Source organism: Pygocentrus nattereri, chromosome 28, assembly GCF_015220715.1.
Source record: "Pygocentrus nattereri isolate fPygNat1 chromosome 28, fPygNat1.pri, whole genome shotgun sequence".
Lineage (NCBI taxonomy): Eukaryota > Metazoa > Chordata > Actinopteri > Characiformes > Serrasalmidae > Pygocentrus > Pygocentrus nattereri.
In genome coordinates, this window is record NC_051238.1 from 17,596,921 (window position 1) to 17,613,674 (window position 16,754).

General features: G+C 41.1%; 1 protein-coding gene across 3 annotated transcripts in view; it reads right to left on the reverse strand.

Annotated features, from left to right (window-relative positions):
• eps15 (epidermal growth factor receptor pathway substrate 15) overlaps positions 1–16,754 on the reverse strand; it is a 45,661-nt gene that overhangs the window by 18,532 nt on the left and 10,375 nt on the right. For all 3 annotated transcript variants that reach the window (XM_017693549.2, XM_017693550.2, XM_017693548.2), the window contains exons 11-15: positions 13,915–14,068; positions 13,212–13,297; positions 7,106–7,178; positions 1,703–1,864; positions 327–524 (exon numbers count right to left, since the gene is read on the reverse strand). In XM_017693549.2, coding sequence (XP_017549038.2) covers positions 327–524; positions 1,703–1,864; positions 7,106–7,178; positions 13,212–13,297; positions 13,915–14,068 — 673 coding nt within the window. The remainder of the gene's footprint in view (positions 1–326; positions 525–1,702; positions 1,865–7,105; positions 7,179–13,211; positions 13,298–13,914; positions 14,069–16,754) is intronic.

Below are 16,754 nucleotides of genomic sequence, written 5' to 3' on the forward strand. Positions count from 1 at the left end.
TCCACGACCAGGGCGAAATCCATATTGTTCCTCTTGTAGCTGAGATTCGACTATTAGTTGGACTCTCTTCTCCAGTACCCCTGCATAGACCTTACCAGGTAGGCTGAGAAGTGTGATCCCCCGATAGTTGGAACACGCATTCTTCGGTCCCCTTTCTTTAAAAGAGGGTCCTTCATGTCATTTGAAATAAAATGCTATCAATGTAAATGGTTTCTTACATAACTCTCAATAGGCTAAACATATTGCACTAACAGAGACTTTAAGTGTTTATATATTCTAAAAATGGCCTCTTAAGACAGGTAAGACAGGGTGGACAGCTAGCAGACCTGAGCAATCTGTGTGTGTGACTCTGTTACTGCGTCCTGCAGGGGGCAGAGCTGAGCACGGGCTGATCGCACTTTTTCTCCCAGACTGCGCGTTTCCTCCTGCAGACGGAGCAGCTCCTCTCTAGCCCTCACCAGCTCATCCTCATAGTCTCCAATCCTCTGCTCTTGCTCTGAGTGCTCTACCTGCAGGGATTGGATCTGAACACACAAACACAACAGCAATTCATAACAATGAGCAGTTATTGTCTATACTAATAAACTGCCACTCCAAAGTTCACAATCACCACTGAATGACATACACAAATTTTGCTGCAGGTATAAAAAGATTCTAATATGTAAGTCCTGTGCAAATAATTAGTAGTAAGCTGTAAAAAATAGCTGTAAAAATGTGAGTATCCAGAATGATGAACAGAGCTTATGACCCTAAAATAAACAAAGCTGTATAACATCAAGAATCAAGTTAATAATATTAACATCCAGAACACTTCATATTTGAAAACTGGTGCTGAAATACTATGGCTGAAAGTATATACACACTAATTATTGATTTCAGGTGTTTCAGCCACATCCATTGCTAACAGGTGTATAAATCAAGCACATAACCATGCAATCTCCACAGACAAAGACACTGGCAGTAGAATGGGTCGCAGTGGAGACACCAGTGACCAATCTGCACGAATCTGACGTTTGTGAGCATGTTAAAAGAGCATTTGAAGAGAACTCAGTAAAAACGTGAAGGACATGACTCATAAGTGAATGATCTATTATTGACATCATGTCCTCATCAGAATAATGTTGATTTTGAATTTGAAATTAAACATCGAGCAGAATGTTTTTTTGAGCCTGTGTGTGGTACAAACAACTCCAGCAAAATCCAACCTGATGCCTCTGACTTTAAATCAGTATTTAAGACTTTATAAGAGGATTCATACACCTTATTTCAAGTGTATTTTGTTTTCATCCTGACTCAGTAACACTACTTCTTTGAATTTGAACAAAAAAGATTTCTACATTATTGCTTTAAATTAGATTCTTATTAAAAGTGAAGGGAAATATTTAGGGAAATCCCTAAATAATAATCTCCCGGTAACCTACAAAAAGAGATTTTAAGCATCTAAAAAAAATTACACTCTACCCTGATTATTTGCAGAAACTTAAATCCTAATTTTACAGCAATAACATTTTTTGGCCATACCGCCCACTTATAGTTATGATGAACACATTAACAAGGACTCTGCCTCTTCCTCTTTGCTGATAAATGTATCTGATTTTCAAGTCTGAATCATACTTGAAGCATGATGAAGCATACAGAGTGACAAGAACTGTGTATGTAAGCCAGACAAAGCACTAGCTGATTCTTGTTCTCTTTCACACACCAGCTGGTTTTCCTGACTGCATTGCTGCCGTATGAGCTTGAGCTGCTCCTCCAGAGATGACTTCTGCTCATCCAGTCTCTCCAGCGCTTCCTGCACCTCCTGTCGCTCGGTCTGCAGCCTCCGCAACTCCTCGCTCTCCTTCTGCACTTCATCCTGCAGGTCCTAGAGAGGGAGGGAGAGCAATGAGAGTAACTTGTAACATAATGTAGACATATAAACCAACTGTACTTAATTGTATGCTTCTTTCTCTGCCTCTAAAGACTAGGCAAAATAGCTATTTAATTGTGCTTGAGCTCCATTACTGGAAACTGCTTCCAAGCATAAAGGATTGGCTCAACAGGGTAGATAACTGGCAATGCCATAGCCTTATAAAGACCATGAGCTAGAGTTTCAAAGACCATCTATGTTTGGTCTCAGTGTGAACAACAAAATTAGTGATTTACAACAGCTGTTGTAATGTCGTTGTAATGTTGAAGGAATGGCTGGTTATCAAAACTCAAAATTTGTCTGGCCAATTAAGCATGTTAAGGAATGCTTTAATAAAACGTAATGTGCAACAAAAAATATGGGTGTTTGGCATAACTTTGAGAGGATGGCAGCATAACTACAATTTTTTATATCAAAAGCAAACATCTGCAAATGATAAGATGGTCAACTATTTGGTCTCCAAGAGGAAGTGTGATGCACAGCAGAGAGGAAATCAAACATGGGTGTGCAAAATTACAGAGGACATGGTGGAAGGCGACAACTTTCGAGACCTACTGAGGCACACTGAGATAAAGCTAGGACTGGTCATAGTACTTATGTTTGTTTTAACTTGGGCTAGTAATAAGAGGTAAATACACCTTTAAAACTTAAAATATAGAGATTTTAGAAGCTTAGTAGTCATTTCCGGTCAAATAATCATGGCTCCTCAGTTTTAACAGTACCAGAGTCTTCAGCAATACATTCCACTGTCCAAACAAGAAAAACATTTTAATATCTAGCACATAAATACAAAAGTCAGTTAATGAGTGCACTCATATCTAAGTGTATATCACTGCACCTCTATTAAGTGTATACCAGAACTATTTGTTTCAGAAAATATTTTTTTTTATAGTTTGTGTCTTTTATTTTACAACCCCAATTCCAATGAAGTTGGGACATTGTGTAAAACATAAATAAAAACAGAATATGATGATTTGCAAATCCCTTTCAACCTATATTCAATTGAATACACTACAAAGACAAGATAGTTAATGTTCAAATGGATTAACTTTATTGTTTTTTGCAAAATATTCACTCATTTTCAATTTGATGCCTGCAACACATTCCAAAGACGTTGGGACAGAGGCAACAAAAGACTGGGAAAGTTGAGGAATGCTCAAAAAACAAAAAACAGTTTGGAACATTCCACAGGTGAACAGGTTAATTGGAAACAGGTGTCATGACTGGGTATAAAGGGAGGATCTCTGAAAGGTTCAGTCGTTCACAAGCAAGGATGGGGCGAGGTTCATCACTTTGTGAACAACTGCGTGAGCAAATAGTCCAACAGTTTAAAAACGTGCAATTGCAAAGAATTTAGGGATTTCATTATCTACAGTCCATAATCATCAAAAGATTGAGAGAATCTGGAGAAATCTCTGCAAGTAAGCGGCAAGGTAGAAAACCAACATTGAATGCCCGTGACCTTCGATTCCTCAGGCGGCACTGCATTAAAAACCGACATCATTCTGTAACGGATATTACCACATGGGCTCAGGAACACTTCAGAAAACCACTGTCAGTGAACACAGTTCGTCGCTCCACCTACAAGTGCAATTTAAAACTGCCATGCCAAGCGAAAGCCATATGTCAACAACACCCAGAAACGCCGCCAGCTTCTCTGAGCCCAAGCTCATCTGAGATGGACTGACACAAAGTGGAAAAGTGTCCTGTGGTCTGACGAGTCCACATTTCAAACTGTTTTTGGAAATCATGGACGTCGTGTCTTCCGGGCCAAAGAGGAAAAGGACTGTCCAGATTTTTATCAGCACAAAGCTCAAAAGCCAGCATCTCTGATGGTATGGGGGTGTGTCAGTGCCCATGGCATGGGCCTTGCACATCTGTGAAGGCACCATTAATGCTGAAAGGTACATACAGGTTTTGGAGCAACGTATGCTGCCATCCAAGCAACGTCTTTTTCAGGAACGTCCTGCTTATTTCAGCAAGACAATGCCAAGCCACATTCTGCATGTGTTACAACAGGGTGGCTTCGTAGTAAAAGAGTGTGGGTACTAGACTGGCCTGCCTGCAGTCCAGACCTGTCTCCCATTGAAAATGTGTGGCGCATTATAAAATGCAAAATACAACAACGGACACCCCGGACTGCTGAGCAACTGAAGTTGTACATCAAGCAAGAATGGGAAAGAATTCCACCTACAAAGCTTCAACAATTAGTATCCTCAGTTCCCAAACGCTTATTGAGTGTTGTTAAAAGGAAAGGTGATGTAACAAAGTGGTAAACATGCCCCGGTCCCAACTTCTTTGGAACATGGTGCAGGCATCAAACTCAAAATGAGTGAATATTTGCAAAAAAACAAAGTTTATCCGTTTGAACATTAAATATCTTGTCTTTGTAGTGTATTCAATTGAATATAGGTTAAAAAGGATTTGCAAGTCATCGTATTCTGTTTTTATTCATGTTTTACACAATGTCACAACTTCATTGGAATTGGGGTTGTAGGATTCCTGGTTAAATGACAAATAACAGTTAACAATAAACAATCTGCCAACATATGAATGCCTAGTATTAACCAAATTAACTTAGTACAGAGAACTGTAAAATCTTTTGTCAATCAAATCCAAATTTCAATAATTATGTAGTCATATGTAGCATCCGTGAGCCAAGAGGCATCTACACTTGGGAGTGACTACATTCTGTATGCATGCTATTAACATCAGCGCATCTTCATTAGACTGTAATCTGTTGGTCATTAAATACACCCAACTTTCAGCACCTCAAACTGATTTCTTGTTTAAGCCACACCCACTTTCAGTTTCTCATTTAAACAACAATATCAAAAAAGTATTGTTAAAAAATGTGGATCTTAGTCAAAGTATTTAAAATGATTCCCAGCTCTAGTTGGAGAAAACTCAAGATCTTCATGAAAATATTTGAAGTAAGCTGTTCACCAGGCCACAATTAAACAAAGATCCAAGTTCTCATTATCTGTTTTATTATTCATTTCAGGGTTGCATCTGCAGTCTTTCAAGTCTATTAAAAGCTTAAGCATATATTGATTACAGTGAGAATCAAAGTGTGAAGCACTGATCTTTCATTATCCTTATGCACACATTGTTATCATTAATCATAACTTCTCACTAAGGAGATCCCATCAGGTATAGACCTTCATCATAGTTAGCTAATGGTCAATTTGAGCACTGCAATTTAGTAAAGGAGGAGTCAGACAATTGCACAATCAAGACTACACAAATTCCAAACCAAATCCTGTTTCTTTGAGTAGAAACAGAAACACCATCTTCGACACTGAAAGAACATGAATGACTAGCAGGCATTTGTCATACGTGGCAATGCAATCTCTGATTGGCTCAGCCAGATTGGAATTCCCGAGGCTTTTAGGTCAGTCACACTCAATATTCATCATAATTTCACACTGGATGCAATAGACCCTTTACAGCAGCATCATCCAAACGCCTGTTACTATGGCTACATTTCACATTTCAATTTGTACGACAAACAAGACAAGTACAGGCAGTGTAAACAATAATAATGCTGTTCTATAACAGAAGACTTGAAATGGACAGCTATTCAAAACCTACTTTAAGGACACTTTTTGGGGAGGGGGACATTAAGCAGACAAGGCTGTTAATCAGTAACATTTGATAGATGATTTCTCTATTTAATTGACTTCCACAATTAAAACAAGCAGAGACAATTTTTATATATCAAGTGAAAAGCATGTGAAAGACAGAACTGCAGTTTTTTGGATAAAGCATTGTTCTTTGTACATGCGGGTCAGTTCAGAAGTCTGACCAATGTGGGAAGCAAAAAGGTGGAAAGGAAAAATAAATAAATAAATAAATAAATAAATGAATAAATAAATAAGTAAGTAAGTAAGTAAGTAAGTAAGTAAGTAAGTATTTGAGCAGTAAGTCGCAATTGAGCACTTTCGCTTTTAGACTGAACATAGCTTGTAAGTGGCGTGGATTGAAAGTGTCCCAGAAGAACTCCAGGGAAACGGAGCATGTGTAGCACCAATATGGCTACGCAGCAGGGGGACTCGTTCTTTGTCTTCCCATCGCTCTCACTGGTTTGTTGTCGATATTGCCTATTGCAGAAACTGAATATGCTGGCATTTTGGCCAGATCTGTTTATACAAAGATATTACATATCAGAAAGCTAACCAGGGAAAGCAGCATTGATAAATTCCCTGTCTATAAATAAACAAACAGATTTATTCCAGCTGAGATATGAACTAGAAGGACTTCATAAGAAAGACTTCATGAACTAGCACTGCTATTCTATGGTAAGGTTTCTGGCTGAGTTTGTAGTCCCTGATGAGCAAAAGGCAAATAATCAAGGAAAAATGCTACAAAAATTCTTTGCAAAATCTTAAACTGGGAAATATGCCTCACTCATGACAGTCACCTCTTGTTTGCCAGAGCATCACTTCTTTTACAATGAACTCTAACAGGTAAAAGCAAATGAACCAGGAGTATGTTTTAATGAGAATGAGCCTCACAATATGCTGTCTGTTTATTGTTATTGTGATACTAGTTTTTACAATCCAGTTGTCAAAGAAGGCTGCAAACAAGGCCTTTAACCAATGTTACTTCTGGGTGCTGTGAGCATCTTAACCAATCACACAGTTCCACATGACTGTTTCTGTGGGCTGTCTGATAAATTAAGGTGTTTAAGGTATTTAAATGTCAATTATTTTAATGAAAATAACACAAACCCCTCTTTAGGCATGTAACATTATTATTTCACCAGTGCATTTTTATATATTGCTAAGCATATACCAATATATACCAATAACTCCACTAGTATTGTCCATATGGTACAGCCATAATGGAAAAAAATAACTGAGTTTAAGCTACCCAAATGCAGGGATTTTGCAAGTGAAAGTGGAAAACAGGAAAAAAATAAGGGCTGGCTTTCAAAGCAGCTTCAACAATAAACAATAGAACACCCTCACACATTCCGCGAGGGTTTCACAAAATCTTTTACACACCCTCTCACAGACAAGAAAGAATGTATTTGATAATGAGTGGAGCACTCAATCAGCAATCAATCTGTAGTTAATGAGAGACAAACAAATGCACTGTCTATGTGAAAGCCATGTGTGATGTACATGCAGTAATTAAGGGCAACTCCAACATTTGGAAGCCATGAATTTCCATACACACAAACATCCTTACCTGCACCTCACTGGTCCTTTCTCTGATGCTCTCCTCCTTCTCTTTGATCTCCTGTTCCACAGAGCTTTTCTCCCTGAAAGACCAGCACAAGCAAGAGTATTTAATCACTGCGGCAATAGAAGGAACTGCCAGCCATCCGCCTGCCGGCTGCACTGCTTCCCCCTCCAGCACCATGTCTGTGCGTGTACCAGAGAGAGTGCTTGCGGCGGGGTAGCGCATGTGTGAGTGTTTGAAGGAAGAGGTGGCGGAGCTGCACATGTGCAGATGGCTGAAAGGAGAGAGAAGGGGGAGAGGGAGGGAGGGGGAGGGGGAGAGAGAGAGAGGGAGAGAGAGTGAGAGAGAGGGAGAGAGAGAAAAAAATGAGTGGGCGCTCCATCCTCAAGGATGATAAACTGAGCCAACATTTATATAATGCATGTAAGGCAAATTTCCTATACCCCAGTTAAAATTAATTAAAGCCAATAAAAAGTGCCTTAAACAGGAAACAGGAATAGAACTGATTAAAACTGGACCTCCAAAAAATCAAAAAACTCAAAACTCAAACCTGCTTTTCAAGAAATTAAACAATACAGACAAAATGAGACTCCTGACTACCTGGTAGACCACGAAAGCTGTCACCACCATCACACAAACAGTATCTAAAGTTTTCATCATTGAGAGATAGAAAATTAAGCTCTAGCCTTGCTTCAGATTTGAAAAAATTCACAGGTGTTTCTGTCCATCCTCAGCCTGTGAGAAAAACTTAACATTATGAATCTGAAAAGGATACATAAATGTCAAGAAGCTGTTACTGAGAAAATGAAATAGATAAAACAAGGATATCTGCAAATCAAAAAGAAGCTGCTGCTGCAAGAAAAATAGGCTGGCCACCCCAGAGTGCAAACCTTAATGTCACCAAATCTGTTAGATTAGATTACCTTGGATCCTGAAAAGCAAAAAAAAAAATTAACTTCTACGACTGCCCTTGCTATGAAGCTTGTATGCTAGAAAATTTGTGGGTTTTGCTCACATTTTTATGCATGTAGAAATCTTTAGGTTTGACAGATGTGTCACTATGCTACTGAAAGATTGTTATGCTAATTTGGACCAAGCTAAAGAGCTAGTTAAATATGGCTTCATGGAATAATTCAGGCAATGGCAGTTGACACAACCATGTCAAGTTTATAAAAATGAATAGAAAACAAATCCATGCATTCAATAATATCCTGGATTTAAACCAATGCTCCATCTCAGCTGCAGTGGAGTTAAAACTGAACTCAGAAAATGCTCCTGCCATGAGTCAATCTCTCAATCTCTCTCTCACTCTCTCTCACACACACAGGCTGAGTCAGCCAGACTCCTGGGATTTCAATGCAGTAAAAACAGCAAGGGAAAGAAAAAAAAAAAAGAGGTTGAGAGAGGGGGGGAAAGAGAGAGATGGAAGAGAAATGGTGCTAGACAGAAATGCACTGGTATACAAAAATAGAACAAAAAGAGACAAGGTCCTGTAATAAAAGCCTTGGCAACTCTTTCAAAATATCCAGCCAAGGACTTACAGTAAGAACAAGGATAGCCAATAACTCTGCAGCGTCATAGTGTCAAATTCGGTCTAAATCTGTTCTTCTCCTCCTTCCGGAGGCCTTGGCTCCTGAAGAGAAGGAGCATTTGCCTACCTTTCGCTGGAGGTGGCTCGTTGTCGTGGCGACTTAAGGCAATCCCAAACAAAATGCATCATCTTAGCTGTGAGCTCCTCTCCATTCTCAATACCTCTCTTAAACCTTTCTTATTGTCCTTTCTTGACTTGTTTCTTGCACATTTCTGTCTGTTCACCCATCTCTTTGTGGCTTCCCTCTTGTTTTTTGCGCTCTCAATTTCTTAGAAAAGGGAAGTAGAAAAGTAAAAAGTATCTGCCCTCCCCAACCTCCACTCCAGTGGAAGGGTTAGCCTTGATCAGTGACAGGTTTTCCTTTTTCTCAACGACATAATGTTTGTGTGAATGAGCATCCCTGCCCAGCTGCTCCTCTCCAACAGTGAGGCAGCGCCGCCCGTCACACGGAATACTAACCTCAGGAGACGCACACTGCTCCCCACTGAGAGCATGTACACAGCTCTCAAAATCTCACCTCTGCTTCACTCCAACTCACAACACAGTCTCTCACCTCCTTTGCCTTTCTCTTTCAACCATACACAAACAGGGGCTGGGTGTGGATAAAACTCAGTAGCACAATCTACAAATATGACAGTTAGCATTAATAATGTTAATGAAGTTAATGAAATTTGGTACAAGCTTAACATAGCTTTGATCAGATCATTTTACTTTATTTGTTTAATTATTCTTTCAAAACTGTCTAAAGCACCCAAAAAGTACTAATTCAGGAATATATGATGATTGTTTTAATGACTGTTATTTATAAATAGAGCTAAATCTAAAAACCAATATCGTGCAACATCAACAACTGTACAGACAACGGGAATGTAACAATACACTCAGCCCACGATGTGGGGGAAACCATGGCTAACTTCTCACACCAAGGTCTGTCACTCTCTTGTACAGCATTTTCTGTCTCAGCAGAGACCAAGAGTAAGAGCTCTAAAGACCCAGACCAACTGCCCCACCTGCAGCCTCTTTCCACAGGCCATAATCTTCCTAATAAGGAGCCTTTTTCACATTCCTCTGTGCACACTATAATGTACACAACCACAAGTCTTCTTATCTTGATAAGAACATGTCTTGATATAATCCTTCTTTTTATTGTTAAAAAGACACTTAATATTTAAAATTAAATCCAGAAAAATAAATGATTGTTGAGACTTGCACTAAGAAAAATCCTTGCACCAGTATTAGGCGCAAGGATAAAGATTCTGATAAGAGGGCTGGATGAATTTCCAATCAGACTGAAGAAAAACACTTAGCTCTTAGCACTTTCATAACCTGCTGTGCACCTGCTTGCCTATTTGTGTGTCCATGCGTGTGAGAGATTGTGATAGGGTTCCCACCCACCAGCCTATAAATACCACATATGCAGAGCAAAAGGAAGCTTGACAGAACAGAAAAAAAAACCCAGAAAATGCTAAATGGCCCACACGCCAAAGTGTACTGTATGTTATGTGTATTGAATATAGTAATATAAAATATAAATATACCGTTTTAAATTTTTGCTTCTCCTTGGATCACCACTTTACCGTGGTGGAGAAGTTTGCGTGCCTACATGATCCTAGGAGCTATGTTGTCAGGGGCGAAAGCTCCTGGTAGGGTCTCCCAAGGCAAACAGGTCCTAGGTGATGGGCCAGACAAAGGGTGATCCAAAAACCCCACATGATGGAGACCATCAGGGCCCAGTTTCCCCCGGTAACCCAGATTAGGGTTACCGGGGCCTCACCCTGGAGACAGGCCTTGGAGAGGGGTTCCTCAGCGAGCGCCTGGTGGCTGGGCCTTTACCCATGGGTCCCGGCTGGGCTCAGTCCGAATGAGCCACATGGGACCACTCTCTCATGGACCCACCACCTGTGGGAGAGGCGCTTATGGGGGTCCGGTGCAGTGTGGATCAGGTGGCAGCCGAAGGCGGGGGCCTTGGCGTTCAGATCCTCAGCTGCTGAAACTGGCTCTCAGAACATGGAACATGACCTCTTCGCAGGGAAAGCGCCTGAGCTAGTGTATGAGGCTGAGAGATACCAACTCTAGAACAGACTCTGGCTCTGGAACAGACTCTCCAGAGGGGTTGGACTTTATTCCATTCTGGAGTTGTCCAGGGTGAGGGGCATCGGGCAAGAGTGGGCTTACTCATAGTTCCCCAGCTCAGCGCCTGCACACTGGGGTTTTCTCTGGTGGACGAGAGGGTTGTTTCCCTACGCCTTTGGGTTGGGGAACAGGCTCTGACTGTTGTCTGTGCTTATGCACCAAACGGCAGCTTGGAGTATTGGAAAGTATTGGAGGGAGTATTGGAAAGTGCCCCCTGTGGGGACTCCTGTGGGGAAGTCTTGCTGGGAGACTTCAATGCTCACATGGGCAATGACCTGGAAGGGTGTGATTGGGAGGAAGAGCCTCTCCGATCTGAACCCGAGTGGTGTTTTGTTATTGGATTTCTGTGCTCGCCACAGTATGGCCATATCAAACACCATGCTTGTACAGAAAGGTGCACATGGCATCAGGACACCTTAGGCCGCAGTTCCCTGATCGACTTCGTAGTTGTGTCATCGGATTTACGACCATGTGTTTTGGACACCCAGGTGAAGAGAGGAGCAGAGATGTCAACCGATCACCACCTAGTGATGAGTTGGATCAGATGGCGGGTGAAAATAACGGACAGACCTGGCAGACCCAAACGTGCTGTGAAGGTTTGTTGGGAACGTCTGGCACAGGAACCTACCAGAAAGATCTTCACCTCCCACATCCGACAAAGCTTCAACCGTGGTGGCAATCCCCGAACCCGTTGGTGGACACTTCAGGTAAAGGAAGCCATCAAGCTGAAGAAAGAGTCCTATCAGGCCTGGTTGACTTGTGGGACTATGGAGGCAAAAGATGGGTACTGAAGGGCCAAGTGGGTTGCAGCTTTGGTGGTTGCTGAAGCAAAAACTCGGGTGTGGGAGGAGTTTGGTGAGGCCATGGAGAAAGACTATCGACAGGCACCAAGAAGGTTCTGGCAAAGCGTCAGGCGCCTCAGGAGAGAAAAGCCGCTCCCGACCAACACTGTGTACAGTGCAGTTGGGGGGCTGCTGACTTCGACTGGGGACGTCATTGGACGGTGGAAGGAATATTTCAAGGATCATCTCAATGCCACCAACAATCCTTCCCTAGAGGAGGCAGAGCTTGGAGATCTGGACGAGGGTCCGTCCATCATTCGGGCTGAGGTAGCCAAGGTGTACAGTGCAGTTGGGGGGCTGCTGACTTCGAATGGGGACGTCATTGGACGGTGGAAGGAATATTTCAAGGATCATCTCAATGCCACCAACAATCCTTCCCTAGAGGAGGCAGAGCTTGGAGATCTGGACGAGGGTCCGTCCATCACTCGGGCTGAGGTAGCCAAGGTGGTTGGAAAACTCCTTAGTGGCAGAGCATTGGGGGTGGACGAGATCCACCCAGAATTCCTGAGGGCTATGGATGTCATAAGGCTGTCTTGGTTGACACGCCTCTGCAACATTGTGTGGACATGTGGGGCGGTCCCCCTGGAATGGCAGACTGGGGTGGTGGTCCCTCTTTTTAACAAAGGGGACCAGAGGGTGCGTTCCAACTATCGAGGGATCACACTTCTTAGCCTACCCGGTAAGGTCTATGCTGGGGTACTGAAAAAGAGAGTCCAACCGATTGTCGAATCTCAGCTACAAGTGGAACAATGCGGGTTTCGCCCTGGTCGTGGAACACTGGACCAGCTTTTTATCCTCGCCCAGGTCCTGGAGGGTGCATGGGAATTCACCACATATTTTGTGGATTTGTAGAAGGCATTTGACCGCGTCCTTCGGGAGATCCTGTGGGGAGTGCTCCGGGAGTATGGTGTGAGGGGCTCATTGTTACGGGCCACTCAGTCCCTGTACAAACGGAGCAGGAGCTTGGTATAGCCGGCAGTAAGTCAGATTGGTTTCTCGTTAGCGTTGGACTAGTTAGCGTCAGGGCTGTCCGTTGTCACCGATTCTGTTCATAACTTTTATGGACAGAATTTCTCAGACAGCCAAGTGGCGGAGGGTGTCCGGTATGATGGCCTCAGGATTTCACGTCTGCTTTTTGCAGATGATGCAGTCCTGTTGGCGCTTTCTCCGCAGGGTTGTCAAGTCTCTTCCTTAGAGATATGGTGAAAAGCTTAGCGATTCGGGAGAGGCTCGGAGTAGAGCCACTGCTCCTCCATGTTGAGAGAAGCCAGCTGATGTGGTTCGGGAAGAGGTAGGGGGGATGGATGGATGGATGGATGGATGGATGGATGGATGGATGGATGGATGGATGGATGGATGGATGGATGGATGGATGGATGGATGGATGGATGGATGGATGGATGGATGGATGGATGGATGGATGGATGGATGGATGGATGGATGGATTTTTTTTTTATTTATATTTTTAAAATAAAATAATAGGACCTCTAAAAGAACTTCTTTCTGTTTCTCAAATCATGACCCAATTACAGCTTAAACCTCTCACCTCTGGAGGTCCATAATCTCATTACTGAGGGAGTCCAACTCTTTAATGGCAGAGAAGTCAGCAGCCTGACATGACACAGCGTTATTCTGTCCAGGACAGAGGATGGAGGGAGCAGGAGAAAAAAAAGAGGCAATAAGACAAAAAATAGGGTTATTTAAACATCAGCCATGCGTTATTTCAAATTAAACAGGTTCACATACATCAAAAACAATAAACAAGTAATTTCACTTACTACATAGCTAATAAATGTAGTTATTAAACTAATTTCCAATGCAAAGGTTTACATCCATGTTTAAAAAGTAACAGAATAGGGAAAAACACAAAAATAAAAACAAACAACATATGGGACAAGACAGATCTCATATGCAAAAAGCAAGCACTTAAAATAGAAAACTAAGCCATATGTTTGAAGACAGAAGGACTCGTGATGGAGAGAAACAAAAGACATGGTCACTATAGGACGCAGACAGATAGACTGAGATTTAACACACTCACACAGACAGGCAAACTGATAGACATCAGAAAGCTAGAAAAAAAAAAGCCCACATACAAAGGAGATGCATGATTAGTAGAACACAGTGAAAGCACTTCAACTTAATATGCCTATGACAGCTTGTCTTTCATTGTCCAAAACAATACAATAATGTTTATTCTTACAAATGTCAAATAAATGAAGGTGGTCATTAAATGGAAGGAGTATTACCTGTCGGGCTAGCCTGTCAGAGGGAGGGATCATCTCTGGAGAAAGGGTTTGGGGTGGGTCAATACCTTTTGAGAGCTTTTGATTGATTAGATAGAGAGCCAATGCAAACTGCTCTCTTGTCAGTTTGCCGATGTCACCAATGTCACACAGTTCCCTGTAAAGAAAACAAAGCATGTATGAGATAATTATAGAATTATATAAATTTGTATAAACTTTTACAATCTAATGGACAATGGTTAAATGTGGCTTTAAAAGACACATCAGAGACCAAAGATCAATGAGAAGCACCACTCCAGTTTCTGGAGTGCCACAGAACTAAACATTGGTTTACATTTAGTGGTTGGCATGATACAATCATATCAGCTAGTATTAGCAGGCTACAATAATTTTAATTGCATTCAGATAAATAAAGTGATCCTTTCCGATTTTCTTAACTGAGTAGCAATTCAACTAAGAAAAATTAGAGCAAACCATGGAGGCATATCACTTTTCTGTTTCAGTGCACTGAATTTGATCAAACAAATGACATGAAAAGGCAGTTTCTCATCATATGTACTTTTAGCCTTTAAGTACTTCATGATTTTTTAACTTGAGTTCTTTTTATTAAAGCAGAACAAAATTTTTTGACAAAAAATGGGCACATGTATAATTTTTTTCCTCTGATACCTAGTTAAGCACTCATTTGTCTTAATGACAGCACCCATCCTGTCAAGTAAAGATTACACCAGTCCCTTGAGATCCTGTCCATAGCCAAAGCACTCTTTGTGCTTACTGCAGAACCCAACACTGACATTCCCACATTCCAGGATGTCAACTGGAGGGTGTCTGTATATGAGTGGGCCAACAGATACCACGGGACTCTCCTTTTACCCAAGTGAAAAGCTGAAATTAATGCACATAAACTCTGAAAGAAATTGCACAGTTCTTGTTGTGTGGGCTAGAATGCACAGGAACCTCAGGAGATTGGTGCAATCCATACCTGACAGGATTAATACTGTTATTAAGGCAAGGAGACACAAAAAGTATTAGATGATGCATACAAATAATTTGCTGTTCAGAGAGCTAATTTATTTAGATGCTTTCACTTGTAAAATACCACACATCATTTAAAATAGGGTCACCTAGTTGTTCTTACAGTAAATTATATGAAACCAACTTTTAAAAAAAAGTTTTGACAGTGTGTGAAATGCAAATAAACTGCCGACTTCTCTGGGTTCAAGCTCTGAAAGAGACCGATGCACAGCAGAAACATATATTGTGGTCTGATGAGTCTACCTCTCATCACTGCTGTAATGCAGTAAGAAACATGCTCCTGTCCCAACTTTTGAAACATTTTGCAGGTATTATCTTTAGAATGAGCATGTATGACCAGAAAGAAAAAAGTTCATGGGATAAAACATCAAATATAATGTTTTTGTATTGTTGTCAACTTATTACAGTTCAAACATACTGTCCAATTATGATCAGCTCAACCATGATGCATGTTAATGCCAGGTGTAAAAGGGGCCTCTTAAACTACCTATTGAAAAATAAAATATCGATTCTTGCGACTTTCAGTAGAAATACTATTTTTAAACCAAAAATAACTGAACATGATACCACATCTATTGTTCCCCTCAGACCACAGATTTCATTATCCAGCTTCCTTCCTTCCTTCCATCATATATCCTTCAAATCCTATCCAGTGAAGTCATATTTATGGCAGCTATTAAGGCTGCCACAATTAGACAACCCAATCAATGACACCAACACTGAAAATGCGTTGACATCAATATTTCAAACTTTTAATATTTCAAAAAGATTTCAAAAAAGGATTTTTAAAAAAGAATTTATGTATTTAAATTTTTGATTTCTAAAACACTTCAATTCAAATAACAAGTGCTTCGCCTGATTAACACTACATAGAAGTATGGGAGCATTTCCGATTAGAAGAGTAAAAAACAAAAAGGTGGGTTTTTTTTCTTTTTCTTTCTTCTTTTCACACCGTGCAAAGTTTCACAGCAGCACTAGCGCAATACATAAGCACCCGAAGAAAAAACACAGGTGCCACTCTGGATGACTGGCTGCCAGAAAAGGCAAAACCCTGTTAAGTCTACTGTCTATTGAAGTTTTTAAATACCATTAGTTGGCAACACTTTTTAAAATCTGTTCTCCTTGTAGTTGCTACAACCCCAATTCCAATGAAGTTGGGATGTTGTGTAAAACAAATAAAAACAGAATACGATGATTTGCAAATCTTTTTCAACCTATATTCAATTGAATACACTACAAAGACAAGATATTTAAATGTTCAAACAGATAAACTTTATTGTTTTTTGCAAATATTCACTCATTTTGAATTTGATGCCTGCAACACGCTCCAAAGACAGGGGCAACAAAACACTGGGAAAGTTGAGGAATGGTCAAAAAACACCTGTTTGGAACATTCAACAGATGAACAGGTTAATTGGAAACAGGTCAGTGTCATGATTGGGTATAAAGGCAGCATCCCTGAAAGTCTCAGTCATTCACAAGCAAGAATGTGAACAACTGCGTGAACAAATAGTCCGTCGCTCCATCTACAAGTGCAAGTTAAAACTCTGCCATGCAAAGTGAAAGCCATATATCAACAACACCCAGAAACGCTGCTGGCTTCTCTGGGCCTGAGCTCATCTGAGATGGACTGATGCAAAGTGGAAAAGTGTCCTGTGGTCTGACGAGTTCAAATTGTTTTTGGAAATCATGGATGTTGTGTCCTCCAGGACCAAAGAGGAAAAGGACTGTCTGGATTGTTATCAGCGCAAAGTTCAAAAGCCAGCATCTCTGATGGTGTGGGGGTGTGTTAGTGCCCATGGCATGGG